The sequence below is a fragment of the Rhinopithecus roxellana genome, chromosome 2 (genome assembly GCF_007565055.1).
Source record: "Rhinopithecus roxellana isolate Shanxi Qingling chromosome 2, ASM756505v1, whole genome shotgun sequence".
NCBI classification, from domain to species: Eukaryota; Metazoa; Chordata; class Mammalia; order Primates; family Cercopithecidae; genus Rhinopithecus; species Rhinopithecus roxellana.
In genome coordinates this window covers 149,196,602-149,211,238 of record NC_044550.1, presented here as the reverse complement: position 1 = coordinate 149,211,238, position 14,637 = coordinate 149,196,602, and the positions used below count along the sequence as shown (strand labels likewise).

The 14,637-nt window shown below is 45.5% G+C and overlaps 1 protein-coding gene and 1 long non-coding RNA gene across 2 annotated transcripts in view; one reads left to right on the top strand and one right to left on the bottom strand.

Moving 5' to 3' along the window:
* Positions 1–1,790, bottom strand: part of IGFBP7 (insulin like growth factor binding protein 7) — a 76,621-nt gene extending 74,831 nt beyond the window's left edge. The window contains exon 1 of the mRNA XM_010389440.2: positions 983–1,790. Coding sequence (XP_010387742.2) covers positions 983–1,676 — 694 coding nt within the window. The 5' untranslated portion in view covers positions 1,677–1,790. The remainder of the gene's footprint in view (positions 1–982) is intronic.
* The window catches only part of LOC104682705, a 95,749-nt gene continuing 81,658 nt past the window's right edge, over positions 547–14,637 (top strand). The window contains exon 1 of the long non-coding RNA XR_750724.2: positions 547–1,076. This is a non-coding gene — a long non-coding RNA (uncharacterized LOC104682705). The remainder of the gene's footprint in view (positions 1,077–14,637) is intronic.

Here is a 14,637-nt window from a genome sequence, read left to right as displayed (position 1 = left end):
AACAATCAAACATAATCTCAAAGACATTTCTGAACAGTGCATCCTGGGGACAAATTATGCAAAACAATACAAATCAAAGAAACAGGAAGGGAAAACAAAATGATCTGAAGGTTGACAACAAAGTGCATCACAAAAACATTCTTCAAAGAGTTTGTATTTTATTTTTGCCCACAAATAATTAGCTAGATTACTGTCTGAGAACCTTTAATTTTTAGAAAGTGGACTATTTTCTTCAATACTAAGAAATCAGGGCTGAGCACGGTGGTTTATGCCTGTAATCCCAGCAGGCCGGGATTACTTGAGCTCAGGAGTTCGAGACCAGCCTTGGCAACATAGTGAAACTCCGTCTCTACAAAAAAATACAATTAACCAGGCGTGGTGGCACAGGCTTGTAGTCCCAGCTACTTGGGAGGCTGCGGCAGAAGGATCGCTTGAGTCCAGGAGGCAGAGGTTGCAGTGGGCCTAGATCATGCCACTGCACTCTACCCTGGGCGACAGAGCAAGATCCTGTCTTAAAAAAAAAAAAAAAAAAAAAAAAATCTGTCTGGAAGTCCTTACTTCATATCTCATTGTCAAACTGCTTTCCCCCATCTCTTGACTTCACCTCTCTCTACATCCCCAAGCCAAGAAAGAAAATGACAAGAAATGGACAGATGTTAGCACGCGTTGGGTGCGCTTTGGGGATGGGGAAGTCTGAGGTCTCGGAAAATCTTTTCTACGTATACACCCGGCCCTGTGAGTTCTCACTTTCTTGACGCACGCACCAAACTCTCAAAACCACCAAAAAAGAGAAGGGGGGGTGTCGCCCACCCCTCCTGGCATTCCGCAGTTGCCAACTCTTTCCCTCCCATCTGGCTCCTCTGATGCCCGCGGGGGAATTGAGGTGAATAGCACAGGGCGAGGCCGCCGCGGACGCCCAGTCGGATGTGCCCTTCGCTGGGCCGAGCGGGTCAGGGTTGGAGAGGGAAGCGCTCGTGCCCACCTTGCTCGCAGGTGCCCTTGCTGACCTGGGTGATGGCCTTCTCCCCGCGGCTCTCGGCCCTCTGGCTGGCGGCGCGCAGCTGGCAGCCGCTTGGGTAGGTGGTGCCATCGCTGCCGCACACCGGGTAGCGGCTCTTGCACACGCACACGCCGCTTACCCCCGGGCCGCCGGCTGCTGCCCCGGCTTTACCCTTCCGCCTCTTGCGGCTCTTCACGCACTCCATGCCCGGCGCGCAGTACCCCCTGCCGGCGCCGCCGCCCCCGCACGGCTCGCCCTCGCCGCGGGCGCACATCGGGCAGCAGCCGCACGCGTCGCGGGTCTCGCCCAGCAGGCAGCCCAGCGGGGGCAGGGGCGGGCAGGCGGCCGGCTCGCAGGGGCCGCAGGTGTCCGAAGAGGAGGAAGAGGAGAGGGGCAGGAGCAGGAGCAGCAGCCCGGCGGCGCCGAGGAGCAGGGCATGTAGCGACGGCCGCTCCATGGCGGGGTGCGGTGGCAGCTGCAAGGGCGCTAGTGAGCCGGGTCGGGACGGCCTGAGCCTTAAACCCGCCGCCCGGCCCGTCCCAGCAGCGGGAACCACACCCCCGGGCGGTGAGAGCGCGAGGGCCCCGCCCGTGCCGCCCTCCCGGGCCCGCGGGGCCTGCGCGCGCGCTCCTGCTGGAGTGGCGGGGTGAGCGGTCACCCGGCGTGACCGGCCCATGGGCGCTCGGTCTCACGGCCGATTCACAGAGCTCACCCCGCCAGCTCCTGCTCGGTCCTCAGTCCTCTGCCCCGAGCCCTCAGGGATCGCCTCGCAGTGCGAGCGGCTCCTCCACTCTCTGGTTTCTCCCCGTTTCCGGTCAATATATTTAAACTTCTTAACAACCACGGCTTCCAGACGATCCAGGGTTTCATCTATTAAAGTCTCCGAGGGCCTGAGACACCTGAGTGCTCATTACGCTGTGGTTTGGGAAGCTCTCTTAAGAACAAGCTGTTAAAAACCCCCACCTGTGGATTTTTTATCCCCGTTGGCCACAGGCCCGCTGTGGTCTTGGGTGTCAGGCACTAAAAGGACAAATCGTTGCCCACCACTTCCCTTTCTGGAACCTCCTAACTGCCTGCACCTCCCTTCCCGCTTCGCCTCCCAGTGGCATTCAACAAAGCTGTGCTTTTTTTTTTGTGCTTAGCCCTTTTCAGTGAGTGAGTACTGGAATCCGTGAGAGCTGTGCTTTGAGTTCTTGCTGAACTGCTCGCCCTCCAGCAAGCCTCTGGGGAGAAGAGAAAGCAGCTGAGAGGAGCAGGGGTCCCAGCTCCTTCCTCGTTGGAGCTGCCACGGAGGCACCTAAAGCGTCCCCAGTCTTCACCAGCATTCCAGGAGGTTTTTGATATAAACGATGGACTCTTCCTCAGTCTTTCTGCTAAGTGCTCTGCAAACTCAACTTGAAAGCCTCTCTTCCCAGGAACATTGGCCTCTCCAATGCAGACATGGAAGTTGCTTTCACTTTTTAACTGAATGTGTAACACTGCAGCGTGCAATATTCTGCATGTCACATTGTGGTTCTTTTGTGTTCTTTTTTCTTAGCATAAATCCAGGGATTTACAGGGTTGCTGACTGAAAGCCAGCAGTTCAGTTCATAATCCTATCAGCAATGTGAAGAACTCATTCTCAACAGACTCTTACAAGGATAATTATTGCAAACTTTTTGAAAATTAAGTGACCACAAAATCGGGGGGTGGAGAGTGGAGAAACCTCCTCCAATCCAGAAAAACCTAGCACTGCTTTTTGGCCTCTCCTTAGTGTATTATAGACAAGTGGAGCATTTTTTTTCCCTCAAAGGTCGTATGTTGACCTGACAGTTGTTTAAAAAACAATGAAAAATCTTTAGAGCAGAGCTTTCCCAAATATTTTTGTCTTTGTTCCGTCCTAAGAGATGCAGTTTACATGACCCATTTGCTTTCCTGAAAAGGAAACACATGCAGAGTGTACTCTATTTTCTGTTGTATTTAATTTCTTTCTTTCTCTTCTTTTCTTGCTTTCTTTTCTGTCTTCTTTCTTTGTTTTTTTTTTTTTTTTTTTTTTGGATGAAGTCTCTGTGTCGCCTAGTCTGGAGTGCAGTGGTGAGATTTTGGCTCACTGCAACCTCTGCCTCCCAGCTTCAAACAGTCCTTCTGCCTCAGCCTTCCAAGTAGCTGGGATTACAGGCGTGCACCATCATGCCCGGCTAATTTTTGTATTTTTACTAGAGACAGGGTTTCAACATGTTGCCCAGGCTGGTCTCGAACTCCTGACCTCAAGTGATCCACCTGCCTCGGCCTCCGAAAGTGTTGGGATTACAGGTGTGAGTCACCACCCCTGGCCCTGATTTCATTTAATTCACTGGTCAGGAGCCACTAAATTGGTTCCATGATCTAGTATGACGATCTGTAATAGTTCTGGATTCTCCAGAAGCTTACTGTGAGACAAGGATTCCAGTGCAAGTAGGTCACATCAGGACACACAGATTGAGGGTTGGGGCAGGCAGGTGAGCAAGCAGGAAGGGAAGACAGCCAATAAATGTGCTTATCTCTGCAGCCCGAAGAAGCCCTCAGGCTCTACAAACTCTGTGTGTGTGTGTGTGTGTGTGTGTGTGTGTGTGTGTGTATGTAGGGCATGCTGGTGGGCAGTGGCAGCTGCTGTACACTAAGAGCTGTCACCCACAGTGTGTGAAAGTCCTGCATCAGAGCCAACAGTGAGAATGCAAACATGTGCCACAGCAGAGTCCCTTTGAGGAACCTCCTCCACTGCCCAGCAAGCAAAGAAAACAAGCAAGTTTCTGGTCACTGAAAGGGGAACCCGAGCTCTGTGACAGCGCCAGTCAAGGAGGACCTGAAAACAAGAAGAGATGTTAGAAAAAAGGCAGATGAATGGAGCCTTTAAAGAGCAAGTTGACAACTCCACCCTTCCAATAACAGATATTGTCATCTGTCCAGCTTCAGTTTTAGAGAGGTGGAGAGGCTGGATGTGGAGATGGAGATACTTTTACTTCTTCCTGTTTAATTGGTGCCTTTCGTTTCTTTTTCTTGCATAATTGCCCTGGTTAGAATCTCCAGTATAATGTTGAATAGAAGAGGTGAGTGGACACCCTTGTCCCAGTGCTCAACTTAGAGGGAAAGTTGCTAGTTTTTCACCATTAAGTATGGTGTTAGCTGTGGGCATTTCATAGACAGTCTTACCAGGTTGAGGAAATTCCTTTCTATTCTGCTTATTGTTTTTATCATGAAGTGGTGTTGAATTTTCTTTTCTTTTCTTTTTTTCGAGATGGAGTCTCGCTCTGTTGCCCAGGCTGGAGTGCAGTGGTGTGATCTCAGCTCACTGCAACCTCCACCTCCCGGGTTCAAGCGATTCTCCTGCCTCAGCCTCCTGAGTAGCTAGGATTACAGGCGCATGCCACCACGCCCAGCTAATTTTTATATTTTTAGTAGAGACTGGGTTTCACCATGTTGGTCAGGCTGGTCTCGAACTCTTGACCTCGTCGTGATCCGCCCAGAGTGCTGGGATTACAGGTGTGAGCCTTTATGCTTGACGGAGAGTAGATTTTAAAAGTTCTTGCCTCAAAAATGATAAGTATGTCAGGTAAAGGATATGCTAATTAGCTTAATCTAGTCATTCCACAATACATGCATATATCAAAACATCATGTACACTGTAAATATACACAATGTTTTGTCAATTAAAATTGTCTTTATGTTTAAAAAGAATCATTCCTGCTTTCTGACAGCACCCAATCCGTAGCAATCTCCTGCTTCCTTAGACCTTCCCCTAAATTACTCAACCAAAGTCCAAATCCTGTAACAGAATCTTTCTAACACCCCCTTACTGAGACCCCCATAGTTCCCTATGGTGTCTGTCCTCCTGCTACAGTGAGTGGTAAACTCAACTTACTCAATACAGGTGCATTCCTGTGATCTTTGGCTGAAGGGCGCAAGAGATATATGCCCCCCTCTCTTCTACACTACTTCAGCTCAATATTCCCCCAGCCCACAGGACACTCCCAAACCCTTTGCCAACGGGTCCTTGTACCTGGTGGGCACCCTTCTTGGTGGAGTATCTCTAAGACTACTCAGTCTGGCAAGCTTCTTGATATCTGTGGGAAACCCATGGTGCTGTGCAGCCTGCCCCTGTGACGTCCCTCTGTGTCCAGTCAGCACAGGGCCAGACGCCAACCTGCCTATTCAGGAGACATCTAATTGGACAATGGAATGCTTGTCTCTTTTTCTTGCAAACATCACAGATCTCTTGGCTCCATTACCCTTGTCTTCTTAGGAGTTGGGGGGTAGGGATTAAGGGGAGGAAAAACCTTCTGCTGTCTCCAGTAGGCTGCCACCCCAAGCCTGTTTATATGTGTGTGTGCGTGGGGGCCTGCGGGAATGGTGTGTGGGGCTTGTGGTGCTTGTGGTAGGGACATGTAGCATTGAGGAGCATTCTGGTTCAATTTTTTTTTTTTTTTTTTTTTTTTTTTTTTTTTTGTGAGACAGGGTCTTGCTCTATCACCTAGGCTAGAGTGCGGTGATATAATCATAGCTCACTGCAGCCTCAAATTCCTGGGCCCAAGTGATCCCCCTACCTCAGCCTCCTAAATAACTGAGATTACAGGTGCACACCACCATACCTGGCTATTAATAATTTTTCTTTGCTTTTGTAGAGACAGAGTCTCATTATGTTGCTCAGGCTGGTCTCCAACGCCTGGTGTCAAGTGATTCTCCTGCCTTGGCCCCCCAAAGTGCTGGGATTGTAGGCACGAGCCACCACACCTGGTGCTGATCCAATTCTTGGTGGCTCTGCTTTAGAATGTGGGGACACATAGCACCTATAGTTTTGGGTTGTATATCCTAGTGCCATTTTTAGGCAAGGGAAGAGTTGTTCTATTCAACAGTCTGTTACAATAGTTATCTATCATCTTTATTTCATTTTTTTCTCCTTTCTCTCCTTCATCATCATCACCATTAATAAGTCAGAGATTGTCAGGTGGTGGGGTAGGGTGTATCCGAACACCCAAACTCAGATAAACAGTGCATGAAAAGGGGCTAAGCCAGTGGAAACCACTTTGGCACATTCCAGCTACCACATGAAGTTCAGCTTAGCTGAAGCAAGGTGAGTATGTGGAGAAGTGGGGAGAAATGAGTCTGGAGAGAAGGCAGAAGAGAGATATGAAGGGCTTTGCACACCACGCCCAGAGCTTTGGACTACATCTTATAGATGACTGTGAGCTGTTGAGGGGTGCAGGGGAGAGGCAAGGTCAGGTTGTGGTGTTGGACGGTCATTACAGAAGTAAGAGGGAAATGGATCATAATAGGGACAGACTTGAAGAAGGAATGTAGTTTCCACAATGCAGGGGCTACTACTGTCAGCCTATGCTGTGCCTTTATGGGAATTAAAAAAACCCACCTCCACTGGGCAGATGCAGCACTGAGGGTTCAAGACTTGGCAAGCAGGTGATTGCTTTGTGTGAGGAAAAAGGCGTCCCTTCCTCCGATGAGGCAGACCCAGTCCACATGAAGATGTGTGGCCCAGCAGGTGGAGAACTAAATTATAGTCTTCCTTGCTCCCTGGGCTGGATGCCCGTGTGCAGTGTGCAAACTGCATGTCCCTACAGGGGAGCATGGCCTCATGCTAATAGTGTCTCTGGTACAGAATTGGCAATCAATTAAAATTTTTTCTTTCTTTCTTTTTTTTTTGAGACAGAGTTGCGCTCTTGTCACCCAGGCTGGAGTGCAGTGGTGTGATCTCATCTCACTGCAACTTCTGCCTCCTGGGTTCAAGCGATTCTCCTGCCTTAGCCCCCTGAATAGCTGGGATTACAGGTGCCCACCACCATGCCTGGCTAATTTTTGTATTTTTAGTAGAGATGAGATTTCACCATGTTGGCCAAGCTGGTCTCGAACTCCTGACCTCGGGTGATCCACCCACCTCAGCCTCCCTGCAGGGATTACAAGCAGGAGCCACCGCACCCAGCCGATTAAAAAATTTTAAAAGTAAGTAGACCAAAGGGAAAATCAGTTGGCAGCTCCTACTGCCAACTACTACTACTATCCAGGTAGGAATTAGCAAGGGCCTGAAGTCAGCTGTGGCAATGGGAGTTGAGATAGAGACAGTATCAGTTGTCTATACTTGGACTCTTGTGAGTGAAAGGGAGCAGTGTTCATGATTATGCTGGGACAATGGGCATAAATCAAAACTGTCCTGGACAATAGGGACATATCTTTACCCAAAATAGAGGTGAAGAAATGGACAAGAGATCTTAAAGAAGTTGAATATACAGGTCTTATAAAGAAACTCACTGGAGGAAAGTCAAGAGAAACCCCGACATTTCTCCCATGGGAGACTAGGTGCCAGTCTCTGCCACAGCAGGTTTGTGTTGGGGGAAGAGGATGAGCTTGATTTTGGACTCGTTCTTTACAAATCAAGTCTGCCCTTTACGGACAGTTCTGGAGAGGAAGGAGTGGGGGGCTCCCTAGTGATCATATCACATTGTATTGGAGACATTGCAGGGCATTTGGCTGAGAGTAAGCCCTTGAGGTAAAGTCTCTCAATGATAACATCTCACTGTGTAATAAAGGACAGAAATTGATTTCTTATCAGTATTCTGCATCTCATCTCTTAAAAGAGGTACTGCCATGCAGGAAAATAGCTAATGATATAATTGAAAAGGCATTAATAGCCTGTAAAATTCAATATTAGAGACACAGAACTTGAAGGACTCGCTAGAGGTCATTTAAAGCCAGGTGACTCTGGATCCATTAGCCCTGATCCTAAGTCATCGGGGGCACAGAAATATCTGAAGAAACCCCAGAAATCATCAAGGAGGATTTTTTGTGTGGTCAGTCTTGTGTTCTGCTCTATTATTTAACTGCCTTTCACATCAGGAATATTTGAGGTAACGGAATAATAGCCAACTTCCAAATATACACAGTTGCAAAAAAAATTTAGATTTTAAACTATGATCCTGACTATAATGCATATATCAAGAGAGGCTTTTAAACCCATCAGAGCCTCATTTCCTGTCTTAAAATTCATTATCTTAACATGTTAACTTTGCATTAACACAGACTTTTACATTTACATTTCCCTGTAAAATAAATTAGAGAGCATTTCTTTTTGTGACAACAAGTAGAAAAAAATGTCTTTGGGTTATTCCATAATTAGGCTTCATCCTTCTTTTGTTATGGGGGAAATGATATGATCATTTGGTGGCAAATGATGCAGTGCCCCGTATTAATCTCCCAGTGGCCCAATTTCATAATTCACCTTGGCAAATAGACAAATAAAAAATAAAAATGTCTCCTCATCGTCGAAAGGAGCTTGGGAGAAAGTCAAATCAGGGAAATAAAATATTTTCAGTGGTTCCTTCACAGACTTCACTATGAATAAAACTTTGTGCCCAGGAAGGAGTTTCTTGGATGTTTTTGAATGTTTAGGAGGATATTTATCCTGAAAGCATTGATTCCTTTCCTTTTGAACAGATGATCAGCTGGGATGTTAAGATGTTAACAACGTTTATTTCACGGATGCTAGTTTTTAAATTTTGTTTTAGCTTGCTAAGATGTTAGAGTAACAACATTCCTTTCACTGATGCTGAAGCTTCACCTTTTTAAGAAAGAGTCACTGATCATACGAATGACATAGATGTTGCTTTATCTGCCTTTGCAGTGCAGCTACCTGGCTGATGTCAGCCTCTTAGGGGAATAACAAGTGAATTTCAATATTGTCAAAGTCTATAGCTGTCAAGCTTCAGATCCAACTTCCTTAATGCTAACCCACTTCCCTCTGTAGTGTCTTCTCATAACATCACTGCTTATTAATAATGCTTGCTTTAAAAGAGAAATGTGGATGTGTCACAATAGAGGAAATCCTGGAAAACTTTAAGTCCCTCTTCTTTTTGATTCTTGTTGAGTATATTCCCATGCCTTATTGAGAAGTAGCATTTTTAGGTCTTCCCTAAGGTTCAAAGGTTAAATATTTGTCCTCATGTTACATAAAATTGGGGCCTGGGAGACCATGTGACACAGTAGAGATGGTGATCGGCTTGAATGCCAAGGTCTTCAGTAGCACGGCAGGTTCCCTGTGACTTTCTTACAGCAGGGCAAGTGATTTGGGAATGAGATATTCAAGAGACAGGAGAGAAGATATAACTGCAAGAGGAAGGAATGAGTGTCTTTGGCCTGCAGTATAATCTCTAGCATTCTGTGTGTGGTTCCTGGTTTCAGGAAGGAATGGGGCAGGTTAGTACACAGCTGAGGAGTGTAGTGGGGGCTTGCATGGCCTCAAAGGGTCAGAAGTAGACCCAACTGAAAGTCCTGTTATCCTGGTAGATCTTCATTGAGAGGTTTAGGAGGGGCTATGTGGTGGCAATGATGCCTGTGTAGGAAAACCTCCTATCTCTTTAGTCATTGAAATGAAAAGATGGACATCCAGAAGTCTAGGAAAATTGGCTTAATGCAAGAAAGCAACACTTTCTAGCTTTATGTGCCTCTCGGAACTCATCTTGCTAAATCTTTCCGGGTCACATTCTTAATGTAATTCTATACCAGTTGTGTTTGCAAGAAGAGGATAATTGGGGACTGAATAGAAGTTATTCTCAGGCATAAGGCTGGGCGCAGTGGCTCACACCTGTAATCCCAGCACTTTGGGAGGCCAAGGCAGGTGGATCACCTGAGGTCAGGAGTTCGAGACCAGCTTTGTCAACATGGTGAAACCCTGTCTCTACTAAAAATACGAAAATTAGCTGGGTGTGGTGGCACGCACCTGTAGTCCCAGCTACATGAGAGGCTGAGGCAGGAGAATTGCTTGAACCTGGGAGGTGGAGATTGCGGCGAGCCGAGATGACACCATTGCACTCCAGCCTGGGAGACAGAGTGAGATTCTGTCTCAAAAAAATAAAAAAGCATTCCTAGGTATAAATGCACCAAACCAATTAGAACACACAGAATTCTTAATCTGGGCCTCTTGCAGCAGCTCTGGTCAATCGAGGGTTTAGACTCAGATAAATATCATTGACCTACCACCCCCCGTTTAATGAGAAGAATGCCAGACTTCTTATGATTCTTCATAAAGTCATTACCAACCTGCCCTCTGTGTGCCTCACTTGACCCCTGTCTTTGACCTCCTGATGTGCCAAGTTGAATGACTTTCCGTCTCCCAGAAAAGCTGTCCTCTTTAGATGTCTCACATGTGATTTCTTGTTTCTGGAGTTCCCTGGAAAGACTGAGCCTTTACCTCATCCCAAGCCTCTGTTTTCTTTAGGACTACAGTCTTGTCTCCTCTGCCCACTTCCCTCCTGGGAGTTGTCTTGCTATTGAGTTCCAGCCAAGTCTACAATTTTGTCTGACGCCACTCCTCTCTGCATAGACGTCTGCTCAGTGTCTGCCCAGGAAGTGCAGCTCCCTCTCTCTGAGCTGCTCTGGGTTTGGTTGCTGTCTTGGACTGTTTTCACTTGTCCCTGTTGTATTCTCCACAAACATGTCAACATGCCAGGCTGAGCTCTCTTTCCCACTGCTGTAGCGGGCTCGTCCCACAGAGCTTTATTCCTCCCAGTGAGCCCCTCGCATCCTAGCTTCAGGCCTTTCCCAGTCTATCTGGCCACCCATTGCCTCTGCCAAGCCCTTTCGTTTTTCCCTGAGGGCTTTTAGGGTAGGAGGAAAAATAAACTCTATGACTGGATTCACTTGGAATTTGACTGTCAGAGTCATGTTCTCTTCTTTTGGGGTCTATTTAAGAAGGATCCAGTGCCCATGGGAAGAAAAAACCCTTTCCAAAGGGCTAAAGCCATCTACTCTGACCCCTGGGGCATCCTTCCTCATCCTCCACATCTCAGAACAGACACTGGTCTCTGCTGGAAGAGTCTTTCTAACCCTCAGGTCTCACAGAGGTCTCTCAATCCCCTCTCTTAGTGCATTCTCCATTTTAGCTTTATTGCACTGTATATAACCACCAGATCTCAAGGACAATGACTAGCTTTAAAAACTGATTTACCATTGCTGTATCTCCAGCACTCAGCTCAATAGGTGCATGAGTCAATGAATGCATGAATGATTTCTCTGCACATCTTCCACTGATTAGCTCTCTGTTGACTAAGACATCTCAGTTACCATTCATTCTTCAGACTTTGTTTTTTATTCCTTTCTTCTCTTATTCCAGTTTCTAGCACTTATTAGCTATATGACCTTGGGTAAGTTACTTAATCTCCTTGTGCCTCAGTTTTATCTGTAACATGGAGTAATAGTATTACCCATCTCATGAGGTTGTGGGGAGATTGAATGGAGCAGTGCTTGGTACATAATAAACCCTCAATAAATATGATGATTAAATTATTTCCTGTGCCTTCCTGAATGTTTTTACAGGATTATTAACCAATGATTTTGTTAAAATTGACTAATAGAATAAAATAATTACTCCTTGCAACTTCCCTTGCTCTCTTGCTAAGTTGAGGAGAATTATATAGTTTTATTTTCCTTTTCCTTTGCTCCTCCACTTGATCCCTCCCATATTTTTGGAGGGACTCAGGCTTTTGGGTGGGGAGAGAGTGAGTAGTTCTCTTGGTTCCTCCTAGGGCTAAATTACTTTGCAGGCAACACTTGGAATATTAGAGATACCTAATGTCGGACTTAAGTTTGAAAATCTTTCAATAGCTTTATAAGGTCAAAACAAACTTTTTAAAAACAACCCTATGTGAACACTGATAAAGTTAAAATGATGACTGAGAAAAAGTGGTGTCAACTTAAATAACAGAGACATGCCATCTAAAAGAAATAATATTTATTTGGGAACAGGCATTGCAATAGGAACACATATGCCAATAGGAATACATGTGAACTATGTGCGTATTCAGGAAAGTAAAAGAAGACAATGGCTTTTAAAGGAAAATGAGAGGGTTGCATAGTTGTTTTGAGATAATTATCCTGGGTTATAAAGATCAATAACAAGGGTGGTGCCAGTTCAGGGTTGGACAAATCTGCTGGGCAGATGTCCTTGCAGAAGTATTGTTTTCCTATGAGATTGTGATGGTCTTTGTGCAAGGCTGTGGTTTTTGCAGAATCTTTTGTGATAGTTCCTGTTATTAGGCGATTGTGTGTGATAATCTTCTTTTCATGGCCTTCTCTGGCTTCTTTTGTTATGGTTTTTAACACAAGTGACTCAGTTTTGATTCCATCAACTTTCATAGTGGAAACTTGTTTGTGTAGGGCTGGTCCTTCCAGCCCAACTTGCAAAGACTTTCAAGCTGGACCTCTGTGCGTCCGCTAACGGGGAGTCTGTGGGAGGATAGTACCTCTTGAAGAGTGCAGCCTCCTGTGTGCCCATGGGGTTCTTCATGAAGAGTTTCATGGTTGCTGCTTCAGGACTTCTTGAGATTTGGAAATTCTCCTTTCTTGTTCTTTTAAAATAAGCAATAAGTCAAAGGGTTTTTTGACTGCTTTTTTTTTTTTCATGTGACAGAGTCTTGCTATGTCACCTAGGCTAGAGTGTAATGGCACGATCTCAGCTCACTGCAACCTCCACCTCCTGGGGTTCAAGGGATTTCTCCTGCCTCAGCCTCCTGAGTAGCTGTTTACAGGTGTGTGCCACCATATCTGGCTAATTTTTGTATTTTTAGTAGAAACGGAGTTTCATCATGTTGGCTACGCTGGTCTTGAACTCCTGACCTCATGATCCACCCACCCTGGCCTCCCAAAGTGCTGGGATTACAGGTGTCAGCCACTGCACCCAGCCTTGACTGCTTTTTAAATTCTCTATCTCAAAGAATAGTAAATAATATTTGAATACTAACCACACTAGTTTTAGCCCTGTGATGGTTAATTTTATGTATCAACTTGATTGAGCTAAGAGATGCCCAGATAGCTGGTAAAGCACTATTTCTGGGTGTCTATAAGGCTGTTTCTGGAAGAGATTAGCATTTGTATGAGTAGACTGAGTACAGAAGATCTTTCTTGCTAATATGGGTGGGCATCATCCAATCCCCTGAGGGATAAAATAGAACAAAGAGGCAGAGGAAAGGTGAATTCTCTTTTTCTCTGTCTTTGAGCTGGGATATCCATCTGGCCTTTGGACAATGGAGTGCCTAGTTCTTGGACCTTTGGACTCTGGGACTTAAACTGATTACTGCACCCCCTTCCCACCTGCTGTCCAACCTCCTCCAGGTTCTCATACCTTCTGCTTCAGTTTTGCCATCAGCTCCCTCCCCTGGTCCTCTGGTCTTTGGACTCTGACTACATTATGCCACCATTTTTTCTGGGTCTCTTGCTTGCAGACAGCATATCATGGAACTTCTTGGCCTCCTTAATCATATGAGCCAATTGTCCTAATAAGCCAATTGTCCTCTCTATCTCTATCTCTATCTCCATCTCTCTCTCTCTCTTGTCTCCAACTGTATCTCTCTTATTGGTTCTATTTCTTTGGGGAACCCTGACTAATCCAAGCCCTCTGATGGTAAGATATACTTTTTTGTTTTTCAAAAGTAGTTCTGGTCCTTCACTTTAAAGGGCAAAGTGGACCTATGTCCACTTTGGTTCTGCTCACAAACAGAGGCTGATTCCAAGGGGCTGGGATAGGGCTGTTTTATCCATCTTTATTATCTTCCATGGAGCAGAAGTGATAGCAGTTATCAATATCCAGTCTGCATTTAATCACCCCTTTTGAAGCAGGTTTATGGCAAGTCTGCCTTTGCTCTACAGGAACATTAAACAGCTGACTGGCCCAATTTTTTGGGAGATGAGTATCTCCTAGGAATCTCACAAGCACTTCATGTTTTACCTGTTGCAGCATTTGTCTTTTTGGAGAAAATGTCTGCAGATTTCAATGTAACTTGCTTAATATTCATAGATTCTTACTAATTTTTCTTCCAGGAAAATAAAGTATTGTTAGTTTTATGGTGAGTGTCAGGGAGGTTGTAGGAATTTGATCAAGCAGAACCATGATAAGAAAAGCCAACAGATGCTTTCGAAATTCCTTGTCATTCTGGCCGTAATAATGGAAGGAATGACAGTTTTATTAGTTTTCTATTCTTGCTTAACAAATCACTACAAAGTTTGCAGCTTGTAGGCTTGACTGGGTTCTCTGCTTACGTTGAAATGAAAGTGTGGCCTGGTTTGGGCTTTTATTTGGTGGCTTTGGGGAAGAATTCATTTCTGAGATCATTCAGATTTTTCAGCAGAATTCAGTTCCTTGTGATTGTAGGACTGAGTTCCCTGCTTTCTTGCTGGATGTTGTTGGACAGCTCTCTGGTCCTCCTTGCACATGGCCCCTCCATCTTTAAAGCCAGCAATGGCATATTCAGTCTTTCTAGTGCTTCAGATCTCTCTGACTTCCTCTTCTGCTGCTACCCAGAGAAAATTGTGCTTTCAAAGGGTTCATATGATTAGAGTAGACTTACTTGGATCATTTCCCTTTTGGTGAATTCAAAGTCTATTCATCAGTAATAATGTGATTATTTTTGCAAAATCTCTTTTGCCAGGTAATGTAACATAGTCACAGACATGATATCACATCCTATTCATAGTCCTGAAGATTAAGGCAGGAAATCTTGGGTAGTCAGTTTAGAGTTCTGCCCACCACAGTTGTCAAATATTGTTTTCTCAAATTAACTCTTTGCTGAAACTGAGCTCTAGGATTTCCCTTGCTTGTTTTTGTTTGCTTGTGAACCATACAGTTT